The sequence below is a fragment of the Oncorhynchus clarkii genome, chromosome 23 (genome assembly GCF_045791955.1).
Source record: "Oncorhynchus clarkii lewisi isolate Uvic-CL-2024 chromosome 23, UVic_Ocla_1.0, whole genome shotgun sequence".
Classification (NCBI taxonomy): Eukaryota; Metazoa; Chordata; class Actinopteri; order Salmoniformes; family Salmonidae; genus Oncorhynchus; species Oncorhynchus clarkii.
In genome coordinates this window covers 48458372-48481720 of record NC_092169.1, presented here as the reverse complement: position 1 = coordinate 48481720, position 23349 = coordinate 48458372, and the positions used below count along the sequence as shown (strand labels likewise).

General features: G+C 43.0%; 1 protein-coding gene across 12 annotated transcripts in view; it reads left to right on the top strand.

Moving 5' to 3' along the window:
* LOC139381237 (neurexin-1a-like) overlaps window positions 1-23349 on the top strand; it is a 749117-nt gene that overhangs the window by 592901 nt on the left and 132867 nt on the right. For all 12 annotated transcript variants that reach the window (XM_071124703.1, XM_071124702.1, XM_071124701.1 and 9 more), the window contains one exon: window positions 5616-5787. In XM_071124703.1, coding sequence (XP_070980804.1) covers window positions 5616-5787 — 172 coding nt within the window. The remainder of the gene's footprint in view (window positions 1-5615; window positions 5788-23349) is intronic.

Sequence of the window (23349 nt, the reverse complement as noted above, 5' to 3'; positions counted from 1 at the left end):
AGGTTAATCTTCGCCCCTGTCTGAGGTCCTGAGCGCTCTGGAGCAGGTTTTCATCAAGGATCTTGGTGCTCTGTACTTTGCTCCGTTAATTTTTCCCTTGATCTTAACTAGTCACTCAGTCGCTGCCGCTGAAAAACATCCCCACAGCATGATGCTGCCACCACCATACTTCAATGTAGGGATGGTGCCAGGTTTCTTCCAGACGTGATGCTTGGCATTCAGGCCAAAGCGTTAAATTGTAGTTTCATCAGACCACATAATCTTGTTTGTGATGGTCTGAGAGTCATGTAGGTGCCTTTTGGAAACTCCAAGCAGGCTGTCATGTGCCTTTTACTGAGGAGTGGCTTCCATCTGGCCACTCTACCATAAAGGCCTTACTGGTGGAGTGCTGCAGAGATGGTTGTCCTTCTGGAAGGTTCTCCCATCTCCACAGAGGAACTCTCTCGAGCTCTATCAGAATGACCATAGGGTTCTTGGTCACCTCGCTGACCAAGGCCCTTCTCCCCGATTGCTCAGTTTGGCCAGGTGGCCAGCTCTAGGAAGAGTCTTGGTGGTTCCCAACTTCTTCCATTTAACAGTGACAGAGGCCATTGTGTTCTAGGGGAACGTCAATGATGCAGACATGTTTTTGTCCCCTTCCCCAGATCTGTGCCTCGACAGAATCCTGTCTCGGAGCTCTACTGAAAATTCCTTAAACTTAACTGCTTGGTGTTTGCTCTGACATGCACTCAACTGTGGTACCAATCAATTTAATTTACCACAGGTGGATTTCAATCAAGTTGTAGAAAGATCTCAAGGATGATCAATGGAAACAGGATGCGCCTGAGCTCAATTTCGAGGCTCATAGCAAATGGTCTGTAAATAAGGTATTTCTGTTTTTTATTTGTAATAATTTTGCCCCAAAAATTTGCACCGTTTTTCGCTTCATAATCATGGGTTATTGTGTGTAGATTTATGAAGAACAACATTTATTTAATCAATTTTAGAATAAGGCTGTAACGTATCAAAATGTGTAAAAAGGGAAGTGGTTGGAATACTTTCTGAATGCCTTGCTATGTAGTTGCCTCCTCAGCACAACACAGTGCAGTTACTGCAGTAAGATGCTATGGAGGAGTCCTTGAGAGGAGCATTACATTTGTAAAATCTTACTTTGATCCCCCTGTTGCAGGATAACTTATCCTCTTCTCCACACATGAACAAAGGTCAGATTTCACATCATGTTCTTTACACTTTAGTTTAAAACTACATTCTGAGATTTATAAAATGACAACACAGGTTCCCCGCCACTTGTTTTAGTATATAGCATAGGATAAATATCAATAACCACTAAACAGATTCCCAGCTTTAAAGTTGGATTTATTATCAACATATTTACTGTTTACTTTCTTGTCTGTTTCAAAATAATCACTGTAGGGGGGAGTGAGGGAGTGTAGGGGGGAGTGAGGGAGTGTAGGGGGGAGTGTGGGAGTGTAGGGGGGAGTGTGGGAGTGTAGGGGGGAGTGAGGGAGTGTAGGGGAGAGTAGGGGGAGTGAGGGAGTGTAGGGGGGAGTGTGGGAGTGTAGGGGGGAGTGAGGGAGTGTACGGGGGAGTGTGGGAGTGTAGGGGGGAGTGTGGGAGTGTAGGGGGGAGTGTGGGAGTGTAGGGGGGAGTGAGGGAGTGTAGGGGGGAGTGAGGGAGTGTAGGGGGGAGTGTGGGAGTGTAGGGGGGAGTGAGGAACTTCCTAGTCTCCGTAATCTGGTGTGACACACTACAAGTGTTTCTAACTGGGGAAGCTAGAAGTAGCTTTTGGCTGTGGTATGTGCTCACTGCTTACTCAGTGTTAGAGTGATTGAGCAGAGAAAAATAGAGGGAGATAGTGAGTGAGAGAGTGAGTGAGTGAGTGAGTGAGTGAGTGAGTGAGTGAGTGAGTGAGTGAGGTTATGCTGACTGGATAATCTCATGCAGTGTACTGCTGTACTGTGCTGTAGTGTTGAGCCCCCAACCAGCTGCTCCATTCATAGCTGCTCAGAAAAAGAGAGGCAAATCGAGTAATAGAGAGAGAGTGGGTAGAGAGAGAGAGAAGGAAATGTATGATCATATTAGAGACACATATTTCCCTCAGATTACACGGATCCACAAAGATTTGGAAAACAAACCCAATTTTGACACACTCCCATATCTACTGGGTGAAATACCATAGTGTGCAATCACAGCAGCATGAAAAGGGCAACCAGTGAAGAACAAACACCATTGCAAATACAACCCATGTTTATGTTTACAGTGCTTTGCAAAAGTGTTCACACCCTTGGCATTTTTCCAATTTGGTCTCATTACAACCTGTAATTTAAATATATTTCTATTTGGATTTCATGTAATGGTGAAGTGAAATGAAGAAATTCTACAAAATGAAAAGTGGTGTGTTCATATGTTTTCACCCCCTCTGCTATGAAGCCCCTAAATAAGATCTGGTGCAACCAATTACCTTCAGAAGTCACATAATTAGTTAAATAAAGTCCACCTGTGTGCAATCTAAGTGTCACATGATCTATCACATGATCTCATTATATATACAGTTGTTCTGAAAGGCTCCAGAATCTGCAATATCACTAAGCAAGGGGCACCACCAAGCAAATGGCACTATAAAGACCAAGGAGCTCTGAAAACAGATCAGGGACAACGTTGTGGAGGAGTACAAATCAGGGTTGGGTTGTAAAAATATCAGAAACTTTGAACATCCAACTGAGCACCATTGAATCCATTATTAAAAAATGGAAGGAATATGGCACCACAACAAACCTGCCAAGAGAGGGCCACCCCCCAAAACTCATGGACCAGGCAAGGAGGGATTTAATCAGAGAGTCAACAAAGAGACCAAAGATAACCCTGAAGGAGCTGCCAAGCTCCACAGCAGAGATTGGAGTATCTGTCCATAGGACCATTTAAGCCGTACACTCCACAGAGCTGGGCTTTATGGAAGAGTGGCCATAGAAAAGCCATGGCTTAACCTCTCTAGGGTACGTGGGCGTCCCACCTGGCCAACATCCAGTGAGGTTGCAGAGCGCCAAATTCAATTACAGAAATGCTCATTATAAAAATTCAGAAAACAAAACATATTTTACATAGGTTTAAAGATTAACTTCTTGTTGAACCAACCAGTGTCATATTTATAAAATGCTTTTCGGCGAAAGCATACCTAGCCCAGAACATACCTAGCCCAGAACATAGCCCAGTTGACAAATTATTCAACAGTAACCAGCCAAGCAGAAGCGTTACAAAACTCAGAAATAGGGATAAAATGAATCCCTTACCTTTGATGATCTTCATATGGTGGCAATCAGAAGACATTTATTTACTCAATAAATGTTCCTTTTGTTCGATGAAGTCTCTTTATATCCAAAAACCTCAGTTTTGTTAGCGCGTTTCTTTAGTAATCCACTGGCTCAAACTCAGTCGAAACAATATCTGTAAAGTTCATAGAAACATGTCAAATAATGTTTATATTCAATCCTCAGGTTGTTTTTTAACATAAATGATATATAATATTTCAACCGGCAATAACGTTGTCAATATAAAAGGTAAACAAGAAATGCACATGCGCCTGAAAAAGCTCTGCGACACGTTAGGGTCCACTCGTTCAGACTGGTCTAACTCCCTCATTTATAAGAATACAAGCCTGAAATGATTTTAAAGACTGTTGACATCTAGCGGAAGGCATAGGAACTGCAAAGTCAATGGATGGCCTAGTCAAAGCCCAGACCTCAATCCAATTGAGAATCTGTGGTATGACTTGAAGTTTGCTCTACACCACCGGAACCCATCCAACTTGAAGGAGCTGGAGCAGTTTTGCCTTGAATAATGTGCAAAAATCCCAGTGGCTAGATGTGCCAAGCTAATAGAGACATACCCCAAAATAAATGCAGTTGTAATTTCTTCTAAAGGTGGCTCTACAAAGTATTGACTTTGGGGGGGTGAATAGTTACGCACGCTCAAGTTTTCTGTTTTTATTTGTCTTATTTCTTGTTTGTTTCACAAAAAACGAATATTTTGCATCTTCAAAGTGGTAGGCAAGGTTGTGTAAATCAAATGATACAAACCCCTCAAAAATCCATTTTAATTCCAGTTTGTAAGGCAACAAAATAGGAAAAATGCCAAGGGGGTGAATAATTTTGCAAGCCACTGTATTTATTTCCCCTTTTGTACTTTAACTAATTGCACATAAAATGTCATTTGAAATGTCTTTATTATTTTGGAACTTTTGTGAGTGTAATGTTTACTGTTAATTAGTATTGTTTATTTCACTTTTGTGTATTATCTACTTCACTTGCTTTGGCAATGTTAGCATATGTTTGAATTGCCAATATAGCCCTCAAATTGAGAGAGAGAGAGTAGAAGAGAAGCTTGCCTGAGCCAACACACCACATAAAGCACTCCTGTGTACTGACGGAAAACCCTTCAATGATATGACTAGAGCTCAATACAACACATGCCTGACCTGTGTCGGGGGCAGAGATGGTGTGACAATGACGGAACAGACACACAGTATTGAACATATTTTTGGTATTATTTGATTCCATTTGGTTTATTCTTGTTTGATGCAAAACACTGAACCAATCAGATCTGAATGCCATATACATTCTGCCCAAAAATATATTCCCACCTTCTGATTGGACTTTAAATCATCAATGGTTAAACTGATGAGTAGTTTAAGTTTTAAACTGTGCTTTGGGGCACACAGCAATATACAGATGGTCTCTCTAATTACCCGGAAGTCAAAATAGTCATGCTGATATAAAAATAATAGGGAGAAAAGTGTCAGGAAATAACCGAGTTGATTTATTAAGAGGACACACACCATGGACAAGGTAGTCTTTTAACAAAGGCAATCAGTAAAAAACATTGCTCAGCCCCCTGAGTTATTTGCATTACCTAAGCAATATGTAGCCTACTCATGTTTTTATTGTTTTGTTAAATCCAGATATCAGTGGCTAAACAGAAATAAATATTGATTGTGGATGTTGTAACACTTGATTAGAATTGATAACTATAGTTATATTGACAAGGAAATCAATTCAGACAGCATTATACTGAGTATTACTTCTATGTAATGTCTCCGATTTGAATAGCTCACTATTTCCTTTTATTGTGTAAACATAATCAGATGGTTAATCTTCAGTTCAGTGGCAACGCATGGATGTGGTTATCATCATCATCATCGTCATTATCATCAACATCATCCTCACCACCATCATCATAATCATCATCATCATTATCATCACCATCATCACCAGCATCATCATCATCTCCAACCATCATCACCAGCATCATCAGCATATTCATCGTTGTCATCATCATCATCATTACCATTATTATCTTCTTCATCACTACATAAACACAATGACTCTTACACTTTGCTGTTCTTTATAAAACAACCAAACATCTGGTTTGGAATATACAAGATACACTTCCTTCTCATCAAGATACACTTCTCATCAAGATACATTTCTTTCTCATCAAGATACACTTCCTTCTCATCAAGATACACTTCCTTCTCATCAAGATATATTTCCTTCTCATCAAGACACATTTCCTTCTCATCTTTAAAACCTTATTTTCTCTTTCTTTTTTTGTGTCAACAGGAAAAAGGAAACATTGCAGTTATATTTAATGTTGGAACGGACGACATAAATATCGAGGAGACAGCAAAGTTTGTAAATGATGGAAAGTACCATATAGTGAAGTTTACGCGGAGTGGCGGTAACGCCACACTACAGGTGGATGACCTACCTGTCATAGAGCGCTATCCCACAGGTAAGACACGCCTTATTACCTTCCCAGCATCCTCTCTGCTCACGGTGCTCTCTACCACACTTTGAATGTACCTGTACTTGAAATGACCAAGAAGGGTATCCTAACTGTTGTCAGGAGAAGGTTTAATAAATGTTGGGCTATTTAGAAATGGTGTATGACATGTTTTTGGTTGGTTTGTCATTTATATATACTGTGCTTATTTCTCATAATAATACTGTCTGTTTTTTATATAGTAACCTTTGAAATGTCAACATGTCAGCAGGACGATGACTATTGTGTTGAGAAGGCTTTAAATATCAACACTTGGGTGTCTTGAATTCACAACATTTGAACTACTAAAAGGCTTTGACAAAGGCTACAGAGGATCCAAGTCAGATGAATTATTTAATGTCTTGTTATATGTTACAGCATTTTTCATAGGCTACTCTAACCAGGAAGTGAACGTGTTCTGTTACCCAGGAACACCCATAGCTTTCACTGAAGTAAGTTAAGACAGCAAATTGAAATGGCCAAATTCTAGTGGATTATGAAGTATTTAGACATATTTTAAATGGTTAAATTATAGCACGGGGTGGCATTTTATTTCCATGGCAATGTCCTACTGTCCACTAGGGGCAACGCAAGCATCTATTAGCACCTAGTTTAAACCGCGAGCTACAGCTCAGAAGATTGTGGGTTCAATCCCAGTGCTAGTTTTGTTTTGAAATGTTTGTTTTTCTATTTGAACCTTATCGCAAACCTTAACCACTCGGAATCAATGCCTAATCTTAACCCTAATGCCTAAATATCAGAATTAATCAATTTAACACTAATGCCAAAATTTCAGAATGAAATCCTAATTTCAACCATTAAGGTTAGTTTCAATTTAAGTTGTGCGCAGTTTTACTGACAGCTAACATACGTCAAAATGTGCAGGATTTAAAACGGCACCACATGCCAGAATTAAAAGGGCTGGCCATGCCATAATTCTGTTGCTGCAAGTATGCCAGTTTCTTTGGAGATTGTTTTGCAAAATTGTCTACTCTAAACAGATTACAATTATTTCAAGGGATACAGTATGGTTAATCCCATTAATTGACATAACGGTTGGAATATTGGAACTGGCATGTCACTTAATGTGATGTCCTTTCTGTAAATATTATTGTCTATCCTCTGGACAAATATTGTGTAGGGAGACTCAATGATAATCTATGTTTGCCTGCAACAGCAAACAGTTTCACTGTATTCTTATGGTATAAGATGTATAAAATAGAATATGAACATATTACCCACGCTCTGTCATGACAGTTCTCAGGAAAATAGCCTTTTTGGAGGAGGGGACTAGTTTATAGGAGAGGGGCCTAAAACAAGGGGAGTAATTGCAAAAGGGGCCTTGCTCATATGGGTGGACCCTGCCTGGTATGTGAGAATCCTGGTGCATAGGTGAAGGGCCTAGCTCATAGGACCAGGATCGCCTGAGTCTAACTCAACAATCTTGGCATGAGGACAAACCAGAGATGATTTCAACCTGTCCGCCCTCCTCTCCTCCTTCTCTAATGTTTGTTGACCTTTTCAGGCGGCCCAGTGCATTCACCAAAACTAAAGAGGGCTTTTATGGCTGGGGACAGATTCGTTCGTCACTCTTCGCCTCAGGTAGACAGGGGAAATTAATGCCTTGTGACGTGCAGAAAACATAGAGGAACAAAGCATTCATTGCACGGTTAATAGACTGATGGCTGTATCGTTTTTAGAGGATCTATGGTCGCTATAGGATCTTAGCTGTGCAGGAGAGAGACTCACTGACACACAGACGGACAGGCACACAGACGGGCAGAAAAACACAGACAGACAGAAACACACACACACACAAACACACATACATACATACACACACACACACACACAAACACACACACACACACACACACACACACACACACACACACACACACACACACACACACACACACACACATAACAATACACTAAATATTTTGGATACTTGAACAGATAATTGCATCTTGAGACAGCCATTTAGGGGCAAAAAAGAGTAGATAACTCGTTGCACAGAGAGATGTCTAAAAGGAAGTAGATTAATTTAGTTGAAGGTTGGTTAGCTCTCTAATGAATTCAGAGCTGCATGTTTTCATTTGGTGTGAGGGGAGGAGTAATTAACCAAGGATATTTCTCAACGGCAGATTAAACTCACCGGCTCAATGGAGGAAATCAAGACAAAACAAAGAATCAAGAAAAAAAAAAGACATTTCAACAACTCCTCCTGAATGTCTTCGAGTCAGAATTCATTGTCTGTCTAAATCTGCAATAGGATCATTTGTTAGCTAAAATATATTATTTTACTTTAATTAATTTACTACCATTTGTTTCAGTGGTATAACAAAAACGTCTAGAAGGCAATTATGTCATTGTTATTATGTAAGTAAGGACACAATCGTTAAGACTTCATATCAGTGAATTCTAATTAAAATACTTGTCAGCTAAACATTCACTTTCAGATATAATTTTATGTTTTATTTCTTAGCTGCTGTATTGGAATGGCCTTCATTATCAAACGTGCAATTGAATAACATGTAAAACAGTTACTATTTGGATTTGATTAAAGACAAGTGTATCTACAGCTTGTTTCCAATCTAAATGGTTTCTGTAGGCATGGTCAATTACATGTAAGTCCGGTGGTGAATGCAGACACATCGTATTCAGAAGCTTTGGTTGGTCTTTTTATAGAGCTCATTCACACAGACTAGACACGTATTAAACAAAAACATTATTGGAATTTCCCCATTTCCAAAACTCCTAAGACAGACCTGTTTATTTTCTCTCTGACTTGACATGGAGTTCAGTATAATGTCCTGAAATGAGTACAACTTCAGACTAAAGTTTTTCAAAGTCAACGCAATAAAATAAAAAATTAATCACGAGAGATTAATTAGATTTTGTGCCACTTAGTCAGAACTTGATTGACTCTGTGTCTCAAAGAACGACTGATAAACCACCAGAATGAAACGACCAAAGAAAGGAGGGAGGGAAGAGGAGTGGGAGATTTAAGAAGAAGAAAAAGAAGATGAAGAACTTGTTACATATTTTTGTATTTCACATCAAGCAGAGTAAAAACATGTTATAGTTATATCGTATTATACATCAACAGAGCCAAGTCAGTCCTACTGGTGTCCCCCATTGTAATTCTATGAAAGGAAACCATTATACAAAATAACATTGAACATGGATATGCAGTGTAAGTCATTTTGAATTTCCAAACAACATCTAATCAACAGACACACATTCAAATCCACCTATAGTTGTTTGGAGATATGAGGGGATGAGGGGGGAAACCCTGAGGGAGTTTTTCAACTGCGTCTTCCGTCGTGACATCCCCTGTATGCCCACCCACTAGCCTGCTAGCCGCGGCCCACTAGCTGTCTAGAGCACATTGGACCGTTAGCTTAAGAGGTCCATTGGACAAATTCTTTGGCCACTCTACCTATTTTGCCAATTGGCCTGGTTTACCACACGAGCCCGGCTGATCCATCCTCTAAACTGAAACCCCCCAACAGAGGCTAGCCAGCTAACTAGCTACTAGCTAATGGTCAGCTAGCCACTGCTAGCGGTCATCAGCTACCTTTAGCCCGGACAACTCTCGCCAGTCTGCACAGCGCGACTCAAACCAGAGCAAATTGGACTCATTTTTCTCCATATCTACGGATTCCTACCGCAAGCTCTGAACCTTTTTTTTACTCAACTGGATCAACGCAGCTAGCTAGCTACTATCCGAGTGGCCACTCCTGGCTAAGATCTCTGTCCCGAAGCAAGAACCAATTAGCCTGAAGCTAGCCTTGCTAGGCCCATCTGCTAGCCGCGGCCCACTAGCTGTCTAGAGCACACCGGACTGTTAGCTTAAGAGGCCGAACTGACAAATTCTTTGGCCACTATACCTATTTTGCCAATTGGCCTGGTTTACCACACGGAGCCCTACTGATCCATCTGCCAACGTCACAGCACGAGGGAGCCACAACAGACCTTCTTCCGTCGCAACGTTCCTCAAAGGCCCTTCGCTAGCTTGCTAGCCCCGGCCCGCTAGCTGCCTGAAGCCACTCGCTGGACTCCGATGATCACTTGGCTACGCATGCCTCTCCCTAACGTCAATAGGCCTTGTCCATTGCTGTTTTGGTTAGTAATTATTGCCTTATTTCACTGTAGAGCCTCTAGCCCCGCTCAATACGCCTTAGTTAACACTCTAGTTCCAACTCCCACACATGCAGTGACATCACCTGGTTTAAATTATATTTCTAGAGACAATAGCTCTATCATTGTCACTCTATGCACAGGTTTACCCCAATGTATTCACATCCTACCGTACTTTGTCTGTACATTTTGCCTTGAATCTATTCTACCGTGCCCAGAAATCTGCTCATTTCACTCTCTGTTCTGAACGTACTAGATGGCCAGTTCTTTTAGCCTTTAGCCATACCCTTATCCTACTCCTCCTCTGTTCCTCTGGTGATGTGGAGGTTAATCCAGGCCCTGCAGTGCCTAGCTCCACTCCAATTCCACAGGCACTCTCATTTGTTGACTTCTGTAACCATAAAATCCTTGGTTTCATGCATGTTAACATTAGAAGCCTCCTCCCTAAGTTTGTTTTATTCACTGCCCTAGCACACTCTGCAAACCCGAATGTCCTAGCTGTGTCTGAATCCTGGCTTAGGAAGACCACCAAAAACCCTGACATTTTCATCACTAACTATAACATTTTCCGACAAGATAGAGCTGCCAAAGGGAGCGGAGTTGCAATCTACTGCAGCGATAGCCTGCAGAGTTCTATCTTAAAAACCAGGTCTGTGCCCAAACAATTTGAGCTTCTACTTTAAAAAATTCACCACTCTAGAAACAAGTCTCTTACCGTTGCCGCTTGCTATAGACCACCTTCTGCCCCCAGCTGTGCCCTGGACACCATATGCGTATTGATTGCCCCCCATCTGTCTTCAGAGCTCGTGCTGCTAGGTGACCTAAACTGGGACATGCTTAAGACCCCGGCCATCCTACAATCTCAGTTTGTAGCTCTCAATCTCACACAAATGATCAATGAACCCATCAGGTACACCCTCAAATCCGTAAACATGGGAACCCTCATAGATATCATCCTAACCAACCTGATCTCCAAATACATCACTGCTGTCTTCAACCAGAATCTCAGCGATCACTGCCTCATTGCCTGCATGCGTAATAGTCTGCGGTCAAGCGACCACCCCTCATCACTGTCAAACACTCCCTAAATCACTTTAGCGAGCAGGCTTTTCTAATCAATCTGGCCCGGGTATCCTGGAATGATATTGACCTTATAGGATGTCTGGTTATTCTTTAAAAGTGCTTTCCTCACCAACTTAAATATGCATGCCCCTTTCAAAAAATGTAGAACCAGGAACAGATATAGGCCTTGGTTCACGTCAGACCTGACTGCCCTTGACCAGCACAAAAACATCCTGTGGCGTACCTCATTAGCATCGAATAGCACCCGCGATATGCAACTTTTCAGGGAAGTTAGAAACCAATATACACAGGCAGTTAGGAAAGCAAAGGCTAGTTTTTTCAAACAGAAATTTGCATCCTGTAGCACTAACTCCCAAAAGTTCTGGGACACTGTAAAGTCCATGGAGAATAAGAGCACGTCCTCCCAGCTGACCACTGCACTGAGGCTAGAAAACACTGTCAACACCGATAAATCCGAAACAAAAAGCATTTTTCTATGGCTGGCCATGCTTTCCACCTGGCTACCACTAACCCGGTCAACAGCCCAGCACCCCTCACTGCAACTTGCCCAAGCCTCCCCATTTCTCCTTCACCTAAATCCAGATAGCTGATGTTTTGAAAGAGCTGCAAAATCTGGACCCCTACAAATCAGCCGGGCTAGACAATTTGGACCTTCTCTTCCTAAAATGATCCACCAAAATTTTTGCAACCCCTATTACCAGCTTGTTCAACCTCTCTTTCGTATCTTCTGAGATCCTCAAAGATTGGAAAGCTGCCACGGTCATCCCCCTCTTCAAAGGGGGAGACACTCTAGACCCAAACTGCTACAGACCTATATCTATCCTACCCTGCCTTTCTAAGGTCTTCAAAAGTTAACAAACAGATCGCCGACCATTTTGAATCCCACCATACCTTCTCAGCTATGCAATCTGGTTTCAGAGCTGGTCATGGGTGCACCTCAGCCACGCTCAAGGTCCTAAACGTCATCATAGCCGCCAACGATAAGAGACATTACTGTGCAGCTGTATTCATCGACCTGGCCAAGGCTTTTGACTCTGTCAATAACCACAATCTTATTGGCAGACAACCAACTCAAATTACTGCCTCGATAGGTTCACCAACTACTTCTCTGTCAGAGTTCAGTGTGTCAAATCGGGCCTGTTGTCCGGACCTCTGGCAGTCTCTATGGGGGTGCCACAGGGTTCAATCCTCTGGCCGACACTTTTCTCTGTATACATCAATGATGTCGCTCTTGCTGCTGGTGATTCTCTGATCCACCTCTACACAGAACACCATTCTGTAAACCTCTGGCCCTTCTTTGGACATTGTATTAACTAACCTGCAGACGAGCTTAAATGGCATACAACTCTCCTTCTGTGGCATCCAACTGCTCTTAAATGCAAGCAAAACTAAATACATTTTCTTCAATCGATCGCTGCCAACACATACCCACCCGTCCAGCATCACTACTGTGGACAGTTCTGACTTAGAATATGTGGACAACTACAAATACCTAGGTGTCTGGTTAGAGTGTAAACTCTCCTTCCAGACTCATATTAAGCATCTCCAATCCAAAATTAAATCTAGGATAGGCATCCTATTTCACATAAAGCATCCTTCACTCATGCTGCCAAACATACCCTAGTAAAACTGACTATCCTACCGATCCTTGGCTTCGGAGATGTCATTTACAAAATAGCCTCCAAAACTTAACGTGATAGACTGGATGCAGTCTATCACGGTGCCATCTGTTTTGTCACCAAAGCCCCATATCATATACCTACCACCACTGTGACCTGTATGCTGTCGTTGGCTGGCCCTCGCTTCATATCTATAGCCAAACCAACTGGCTCCAGGTCATCTATAAGTCGTGTGCTAGGTTAAGCTCCGCCTTATCTCAGCTCACTGGTCACCATAGCAGCACCCACCTGCAGCACGCGCTACAGCAGGTATATTTCACTGGTCACGCCCATAGCCAATTCTTCCTTCGGCCGCCTTTCCTTCCAGTTCTTTACTGCCAGTGACTGGAACTAACTGACTCATATCTCCCTCACTAGCTTCAAGCACAAGCTGTCAGAGCAGCTCACAGATCACTGCACCTGTACATTGCCCATCTGTAAATAGCCCATCCAGCTACCTCATCACCTTAAGTACCTAGATGTCTGGCTAGACTGTAAACTCTCCTTCCAGACCCATCTCCAATCTAAAATCAAATCTAGAGTCGGCTTTCTATTACGCAACAAAGCCTCCTTCAGTTACACCGCCAAACTTACCCTAGTAAAACTGACTATCCTACCGTTCCTCGACTTCGGCGATGTCATCTTCAAAATAGCTTCCAATACTCTACTCAGCAAACTGGATGCAGTTTATCACAGTGCCATCCGTTGTGTTACTAAAGCACCTTATACCACCCACCACTGCGACCTGTATGCTCTAGTCGGCTGGCCATCGCTACATATTCGTTGCCAGACCCACTGGCTCCAGGTCACCTACAGGTCCTTGCTAGGTAAAGCTCCGCCTTATCTCAGTTCACTGGTCACGATGACAACACCCACCCGTAGCACTTGCTCCAGCAGGTGTATCTCACTGATCATCTCTAAAGCCATCACCTCATTTGGCCGCCTTTCCTTCCAGTTCTCTGCTGCCTGTGACTGGAATGAATTGCAAAAATCGCTGAAGTTGTAGACTTTTATCTCCCTCACCAACTTCAAACAAAAATCTGAGCAGCTAACCGAGCGCTGCAGCTGTACATAGTCCATCGGTAAATAGCCCACCCAATTTACCTACCTCATCCCCATACTGTTTTTATTTATATACTTTTCTGGTCTTTTGCACACCAGTATATCTTCCTGCACATGACCATCTGATCATTTATCACTCCAGTGTTAATCTGCTAAATTGTAATTATTCACCTACCTCCTCATGCCTTTTGCACACAATGTATATAGACTCTTTTTCTCTTTTTTCTGTGTTATTGACTTGTTTATTGTTTACTCCATGTGTAACTCTGTGTTGTTGTCTGTTCACACTGCTATGCTTTATCTTGGCAAGGTCACAGTTGTAAATGAGAACTTGTTCTCAACTAGCCTACCTGGTTAAATAAAGGTGAAATAAAAAATATATTGTTATTTTGCTCCTTTGTACCCCAGTATCGCTACTTGCACACTCATCTTCTGCACATCTATCACCCCAGTGTTTAATTTGCCATACTGTAATAATTTCATCACTATGGCCTATTTATTGCCTCACCCCCTTTATCCTATCTCATTTGCACACACGGATTATAGACTTTCTCTATTGTTTTATTGACTGTATATTTGTTTATTCCATGTGTAACTCTGTGTTGTTGTTTGTGTCGAACTGCTTTGCTTTTTCTTGGCCATATCACAGTTGAAAATGAGAATTTGTTCTCAACTAGCCTACCTGGTTAAATAAAACCATTTAAAAAATGTCTCATTTGATTCGGATGAACATATATTAGTTCCATTTCTTACCAGATTCAAGTTTTAACTGCTAGTTAACTACCCATCAAATATGAATGAGTTTAGCTATACACAAATAGGACAACTTCCTATATACAGTAAATGGTGCTCTGTGTGAGGATTATCTGAACAGAACAGGATTAATCCAAGCCCACCTCTCTCTCTGTTGCTCTGTACTATACAGCATCCCTTCCCCTTTCCCCCCAGCCATCTGCCCCATTCATAATATATATGAATCCAATATGGTTTGATGAGCCTTCATTAATACCTTGGTCGGTCTAGTTGTGTCTCAAATGGCACCTTATTCCCTATATAGGATTCCGATTCCCTATTCCCTATATAGTGGCACTCCACTGGATTCCAGTCGAAGATTGCATTCACTACAATACTTTGGTGCTTACCTACATAGCAGCAAGAGGAACTGCCCCTCCCTACCTACACCTCACTACCAGGCTATGCTCAAACCCTACACACCCAACCCAAGCACTCTGTTCTGTCAACTCTGGTCTCTTGGCCCAACTACCCGTACAGGAGGGCAGATCCTGCTCAGCCCAGTCCAAGCTCTTCTCTGTCCTGGCACCTCAATGGTGAAATATTTTCCTAATAAAACACTTGCGCATGACTCCTTCAAAAAGAGAAGGAGAGAGAAAGATGGGGAGAGAGAGAGAAAGATGGCGCGAGAGAGAGAGAGGGGCTCTGTTCACAAACACAAACACACCCTACAGAGCCCCAGGACAGCAGCACAATTAGACCCAACCAAATCATGAGAAAACAAAAAGATAATTACTTGACACATTGGAAAGAATTAACAAAAAAACAGAGCAAACTAGAATGTTATTTGGCCCTAAACAGGGAGTACACAGCGGCAGAATACCTGACCACTGTGACTGACCCAAAATTAAGGAAAGCTTTGACTATGTACAGACTCAGTGAGCATAGCCTTGCTATTGAGAAAGGCTGCCGTAGGAAGACATGGCTCTCAAGAGAAGACAGGCTATGTGCTCACTGCCCACAAAATGAGGTGGAAACTGAGCTGCACTTCCTAACCTCCTGCCCAATGTATGACCATATTAGAGAGACATATTTCCCCCAGATTACACAGATCCACAAAGAATTTGAAAACAAATCCAATTTTGATAAACTCCCATATCTACTGGGTGAAATTCCACAGTGTGCCATCACAGCAGCAAGATTTGTGACCTGTTGCCACGAGAAAAGGGCAACCAGCGAAGAACACACACCATTGTAAATACAACCCATATTTATGCTTATTTATCTTATCTTCTGTCCTTTAACCATTTGTACATTGTTAAAACACTGTATATACAGTGCCTTGCGAAAGTATTCGGCCCCCTTGAACTTTGTGACCCTTTGCCACATTTCAGGCTTCAAACATAAATATATAAAACTGTATTTTTTTGTGAAGAATCAATAACAAGTGGGACACAATCATGAAGTGGAACGACATTTATTGGATATTTCAAACTTTTTCAACAAATCAAAAACTGAAAAATTGGACGTGCAAAATTAATCAGCCCCCTTAAGTTAATACTTTGTAGCGCCACCTTTTGCTGCGATTACAGCTGTAAGTCGCTTGGGGTATGTCTCTATCAGTTTTGCACATCGAGAGACTGAATTTTTTTCCCATTCCTCCTTGCAAAACAGCTCAAGCTCAGTGAGGTTGGATGGAGAGCATTTGTGAACAGCAGTTTTCAGTTCTTTCCACAGATTCTCGATTGGATTCAGGTCTGGACTTTGACTTGGCCATTCTAACACCTGGATATGTTTATTTTTGAACCATTCCATTGTAGATTTTGCTTTATGTTTTGGATCATTGTCTTGTTGGAAGACAAATCTCCGTCCCAGTCTCAGGTCTTTTGCAGACTCCATCAGGTTTTCTTCCAGAATGGTCCTGTATTTGGCTCCATCCATCTTCCCATCAATTTTAACCATCTTCCCTGTCCCTGCTGAAGAAAAGCAGGCCCAAACCATGATGCTGCCACCACCATGTTTGACAGTGGGGATGGTGTGTTCAGCTGTGTTGCTTTTACGCCAAACATAACGTTTTGCATTGTTGCCAAAAAGTTCAATTTGACCAGAGCACCTTCTTCCACGTTTGGTGTGTCTCCCAGGTGGCTTGTGGCAAACTTTAAACAACACTTTTTATGGATATCTTTAAGAAATGGCTTTCTTCTTGCCACTCTTCCATAAAGGCCAGATTTGTACAATATACGACTGATTGTTGTCCTATGGACAGAGTCTCCCACCTCAGCTGTAGATCTCTGCAGTTCATCCAGAGTGATCATGGGCCTCTTGGCTGCATCTCTGATCAGTCTTCTCCTTGTATGAGCTGAAAGTTTAGAGGGACGGCCAGGTCTTGGTAGATTTGCAGTGGTCTGATACTCCTTCCATTTCAATACTATCGCTTGCACAGTGCTCCTTGGGATGTTTAAAGCTTGGGAAATCTTTTTGTATCCAAATCCGGCTTTAAACTTCTTCACAACAGTATCTCGGACCTGCCTGGTGTGTTCCTTGTTCTTCATGATGCTCTCTGCGCTTTTAACAGACCTCTGAGACTATCACAGTGCAGGTGCATTTATACGAGACTTGATTACACACAGGTGGATTATATTTATCATCATTAGTCATTTAGGTCAACATTGGATCATTCAGAGATCCTCACTGAACTTCTGGAGAGAGTTTGCTGCACTGAAAGTAAAGGGGCTGAATAATTTTGCACGCCCAATTTTTCAGTTTTTGATTTGTTAAAAAAGTTTGAAATATCCAATAAATGTCGTTCCACTTCATGATTGTGTCCCACTTGTTGTTGATTCTTCACAAAAAAATACAGTTTTATATCTTTATGTTTGAAGCCTGAAATGTGGCAAAAGGTCACAAAGTTCAAGGCGGCCGAATACTTTCGCAAGGCACTGTATATATAGAATATGACATTTGTAATGTCTTTATTGTTTTGAAACTTCTGTATGTGTAATGTTTACTGTTCATTTTTATTGTTAATTTCATTTTATATATTCACTTTATATATTATCTACCTCACTTGATTTGGCAATGTTAACACGTTTCCCATGCCAATAAAGCCCTTGAATTGAATTGAATTGAATTGAATTGAGAGAGAGAGAGAGAGAGAGAGAGAGAGACAGACAAAATGAGAAGAAAAAAATGCTGAAAATCACATTGTAGGATTTTTTATGAATTTATTTGCAAATTATGGTGGAAAATAAAAAATAAGTAATAAATTTTTTCATTTTGTCTGTCATAGTTGAAGTGTACCTATGATGAAAATTACAGGCCTCTCTCATCTTTTTAAGTGGGAGAACTTGCACAATTGTTGCACAATTGTTGGCTGACTAAATACTTTTTTGCTGATGAACCAGGCTTGTGGAGGTCTGCAATTTTTTTGCTGAGGTCTTGGCTGATTTATTTAGATGTTCCCATGATGTCAAGAAAAGAGGCACTAAGTTTGATGGTAGGCCTTAAAATGCATCTACAGCTACACCTCCAATTGACTCAAATGATATCAATTAGCCTATCAGAAGCTTCTAAAGCCATTACATAATTTTCTGGATTTTTCCAAGCTGTTTAAAGGCACAGTCCATTTAGGATATGTAAACTTCTGACCCACTGGAATTGTAATACAGTGAATTATAAGTGAAATAATCTGTCTGTAAACAATTATTGGAAAAATGACTTGTGTCATGCCAAACTAGTTTGTTAACAAGAAATGTGCGGAGTGGTTAAAAAAACGAGTTTTAATGACTCCAACTTCTGTATTCAGCTATAAATATGTTTTTCCCATGCCAGTAAAGCCCCTTAAATAGAAAATGAAAATTGGGAGGGAGAGAAGAAGACAACAGGCTAAAAGGGTGAAGGAATGGAGTGAGACCACCATTGAGAGCGAGAGACAAACAGAGAGAAAGAAAGAGACAGGGGGAGGAAGGAAAACATATTGGATGGGATGGAGGGGACCACCATTGTGAAAAGCAGGGTGGGGATAATTGCACCACTTGTGCCTGTACACCGCTCCCTCATGTAATCTCATTAAAATGTCCCATTCTGCCTACTTAACGACCCATTAGACTGTCCTTACCCCAATTATCAGAGGCTCTGTGCGTCCCAAATGACACTCTTACTTCTCCAATATAGTCTGTAGTACCTTGAGCCCTGGTCAAAAGTAGTGCACTATAAGGGGAATAGGGTGCCAATTGGGATGCTGTCGCAGACTTCGTATTATATGGAGTACATGCAGCTTCAGAAATTAGACCCTCTTTCTTCTCCAGAGTCTGGGCCATGGAAGTAATACCATTACAATGGTGCTGTCAAGCCCAGAGGGTACTGTAGCAGGGTAGTACACTACTCTATTGGAGGGAACAGCTAGTGCTGTAAGCATGTCTACCACACAGCAGACAAAGTTAATGGGGTCGGGCGCAATGGCCTTATTATTCTACTCTTATCAGAGCATGATGCACAAACAAAGATACCTCTCTTTAACTCTGGTCTCTCTTCCTCTCTCTCTCTCTTCATCCCTCCCTCTCTCTCTTGGACTCTGGTCTCTCTTTCCCTCTCTCTCTCTAAATCCCTCCCTCTCTCTTTAACTCTGGTCTCTTTCACTCTCTCTCTCTCTTCCTCTCTCTCAATCCATCCCTCTCTCTAACTGGTCTCTCTCTCCATCCATCCCTCTCTCTCTATCTCTGGTTTCTCTTACCCTCTCTCTCTATTTCTCTCTCTCATTTCTGCTCAGTCTTCATCTCTCTCTCTCTCTCTCTCTCTCTCTCTCTCTCTCTCTCTCTCTCTCTTTCTCTCTCTCTCTCTCTCGCTCTTTCTCTCTCTCTCTCTCTCTCTTTAACTCTGGTCTCTTCCTCTCTCTCTCTCTCTTTCTTTCTCTCTCTCTCTCTCTCTCTCTCTCTCTCTCTCTCTCTCTCTCTCTCTCCTCTCGATCTCTTTCTCATATATCCCATTTCACTCCAATTCCCCCTCTCCATCCCTTCTCCTCTCAGGGTCAGCACTGTGTCTGCTCTAACCCCCCCCCCCCCCCCCCCTCACGCACACACACGCACATACACAAAAGAGACACGCACACTCACACGGTATTGTGGTTATGCTGTCTCTGTGAGCTCCTGCTTAATTATTTCCCAGGCCTCTAAATGAACAGTGGAAGAAACCATTTGCATATCTTGTTCATTTAATGTGGAGAGGAGAGATAGAGAGCGTTGTTCTAAGAGCTTGTGGTGAGATAAAGGCCGGGTCTTATCTGAGCACTTTATTAACACAGAAAACAAATAGCACGGACAAGCCAGGTCGTCCGGGACTGGGGGGACAGTGTGGGCAGCTCAGTCTAAATCACTGCTGTCTGGTGGGGGGAGATAAGGTAGAGGCTGGTCCCTGTCCCGCTTTTCCAGACCCTATCTCCATCCAGCAGCAGGGTAGCCACACCAGGCTCAGATCAACCTGTACATTGTTTAGAACAGAATGAATGGGTATGGGTGTTGTGATAGAAACCAGAGGACAACATTGTTTTGTTAATGAACAACAAAAAAATGATCCCTGAAATGGGATAGATTCCGTGACCTGAGCTTTAATATAGAAAGAGAAAATGGATGGAGAAGACCCAATGGTCCATAATAACAATGCAAAGAAGAACGATAGTGTCTGGTCTCCTGCAGTATATCTACTCAGTATCCTTTCTGGTTCTACCTTCTGCTTCTACGTCACTTTGACATGTAAGGTGCTCATTGGACACAAATGAAAAGTATTGTGTGTGTGTGTGTTCGTGTGTGTGTTTGTGTGTGCATGGCTTGCGTGTATGCCACATCTTTGTTTGTCTCTTCACCCTCCAAAGCCTCCCTCTCCCTCTCCATCTCTCTCTCTCTCTCTCTCTCTCTCTATCTCTCTCTCTGTCTCTCTCTCTCTCTCTCTCTCTCTCTTTTTTTCTCAATGTCAATTTAAATTCAATTTAAGGGCTTTATTGGCATGGGAAATATATGTTAACATCGCCAAAGGAAGTGAAGTAGATAATAAACAAAAGTAAATAGACAATGCTAATTAACAATTAATTTTACACTCACAGAAGTTCCAAAAGAATAAAGACATGTCATATTATGTGTACATAGTACAAAGAAAAAATAAATAAACATAAATATGGGTTGTATTTACAATGGTGTTCGTTCTTCACTGGTTGCCCTTTTCTTCTTCTCTCTCTCTCTCAATTCAATGGGCTTTATAAGCATGGGAAAGCAAGTGAAAATAGATAATAAACTAAAGTAAAATCTCTCTCCCAAGCCTCCCTCTCCCTCCCAAGCATCTCTCTCTCCCAAGCATCTCTCCCTCCCAAGCATCTCTCTCCCAAGCCTCCCTCTCCCTCCCAAGCATCTCTCTCTCCCAAGCATCTCTCCCTTCCAAGCATCTCTCTCCCAAGCCTCCCTCTCCCTCCCAAGCATCTCTCTCCCAAGCCTCTCTCTCCCTCCCAAGCATCTCTCTCCCAAGCCTCCCTCTCCCTCCCAAGCATCTCTCTCTCCCAAGCCTCCCTCTCCCTCCCAAGCATCTCTCTCTCCCAAGCCTCCCTCTCCCTCCCAAGCATCTCTCTCTCCCAAGCCTCCCTCTCCCTCCCAAGCATCTCTCTCTCCCAAGCCTCCCTCTCCCTCCCAAGCATCTCTCTCTCCCAAGCCTCCCTCTCCCTCCCAAGCATCTCTCTCTCCCAAGCCTCCCTCTCCCTCCCAAGCATCTCTCTCTCCCAAGCCTCCCTCTCCCTCCCAAGCATCTCTCTCTCCCAAGCCTCTCTCTCTTCCTCTCCCTCCCAAATCTCTCTCGCTCTCTCACAGGTCTTCTATTGTGTTTAAATGTCTCAGTGAAAAAGAGACTGTACAATTTTCTGAACCCTATCATTTGGAGAGATATTACTCTTTTGTCAGAAGATAACTGGGAGACATAAACATACAAATCAAATTGCAGCTTGTTACGAAATAAATACAGGAGTAAGAATGTAATAAATGACATAACAAGAGTAGCTCTCTCCCGCAACATGCTCTGCCTCGTCCTACACGACACACATCTTCCATCCCGCGCTCCATCCCTCCATCTTTCTTCACCCTCTCTCACTTCCCTGACCTCTCTGTCTTCCTCCTTCCTCAGCCCCATGGCTTTAGAAAAATCTCCTCTCCTCCGTTCCGCTCCTCTCCTCCGTTCCGCTCCTCTCCTCCGTTCCACTCCACTCCTCTGTTCCGCTCCTCTCCTCTGTTCCACTCCACTCCTCTGTTTCACTCCTCTCCACCGTTCCACTCCTCTCCTCTGTTCCGCTCCTCTCCTTCTTTCTGCTCCTCTCCTCCGTTTCACTCCTCTCCTCAGTTCCACTCCACTCCTCTGTTTCACTCCTCTCCTCCGTTCCACTCCTCTCCTCAGTTCCACTCCACTCCTCTGTTTCACTCCTCTCCTCCGTTACACTCTTCTCATCAGTTCCACTCCTCTCCTCCATTCCACTCCTCTCCTCTCCTCTCAGCTCAATGCAGCACTCTGCCTGACCGCTCTACTGATCGCTCCTCTCGTCTGTTCCACTCCTCTCCTCTGCTCCGCTTGTGTTCTCCGATTCGCTGCTCTCTTCTCAGAAAACAGGCACCTGACAGTATATGGGTGGAAAAGGTGGTCCATCCAACCAACAGCCTGTCACTGTGGTCCAACCAACCAGCATCCTGTCACTGTGGTCCAACCAACCAGTATCATGTCACTGGTCCAACCAACCAGCATAATGTCACTGTGGTCCAACCAACCAGCATAATGTCACTGTGGTCCAACCAACCAGCATCCTGTCACTGTGGTCCAACCAACCAACAGCCTGTCACTGTGGTCCAAACAACCAGCATAATGTCACTGTGGTTCAACCAACCAGCATCATGTAACTGTGGTCCAAACAACCAGCATAATGTCACTGTGGTTCAACCAACCAGCATCATGTAACTGTGGTCCAACCAACCAGCATCTTGTCACTGTGGTCCAACCAACCAGCATCCTGTCACTGTGGTCCAACCAACCAACAGCCTGTCACTGTGGTACAAACAACCAGCATAATGTCACTGTGGTCCAACCAACCAGCATCATGTAACTGTGGTCCAAACAACCAGCATCATGTCACCGTGGTCCAACCAACCAGCATCCTGTCACTATGGTCCAACCAACCAGCATCTTGTCACTGTGGTCCAACCAACAGCCTGTCACTGTGGTCCAACCAACCAGCATCATGTCACTGTGGTCCAACCAACCACCATCATGTAACTGTGGTCCAACCAACCAGTATTCTGTCACTGTGGTCCAACGAAGCAACAGCCTGTCACTGTGGTCCTACCAACCAGCATCCTGTCACTGTGGTCCAACCAAGCAACAGCCTGTCACTGTGGTCCAACCAACCAGCATCCTGTCACTGTGGTCCAACCAAGCAACAGCCTGTCACTGTGGTCCAACCAACCAGCATCCTGTCACTGTGGTCCAAACAACCAACAGCCTGTCACTGTGGTCCAAACAACCAACAGCCTGTCACTGTGGTCCAACCAACTACCAGCATGTCACTGTGGTCCAACCAACTACCAGCTTGTCACTGTGGTCCAACCAACCAGTGTCCTGTCACTGTCGTAAAACCAACCAACAGCCTGTCACTGTGGTCCAACCAACTACCAGCTTGTCACTGTGGTCCAAACAACCAACAGCCTGTCACTGTGGTCCAAACAACCAACAGCCTGTCACTGTGGTCCAACCAACTACCAGCATGTCACTGTGGTCCAACCAACTACCAGCTTGTCACTGTGGTCCAACCAACCAGTGTCCTGTCACTGTCGTAAAA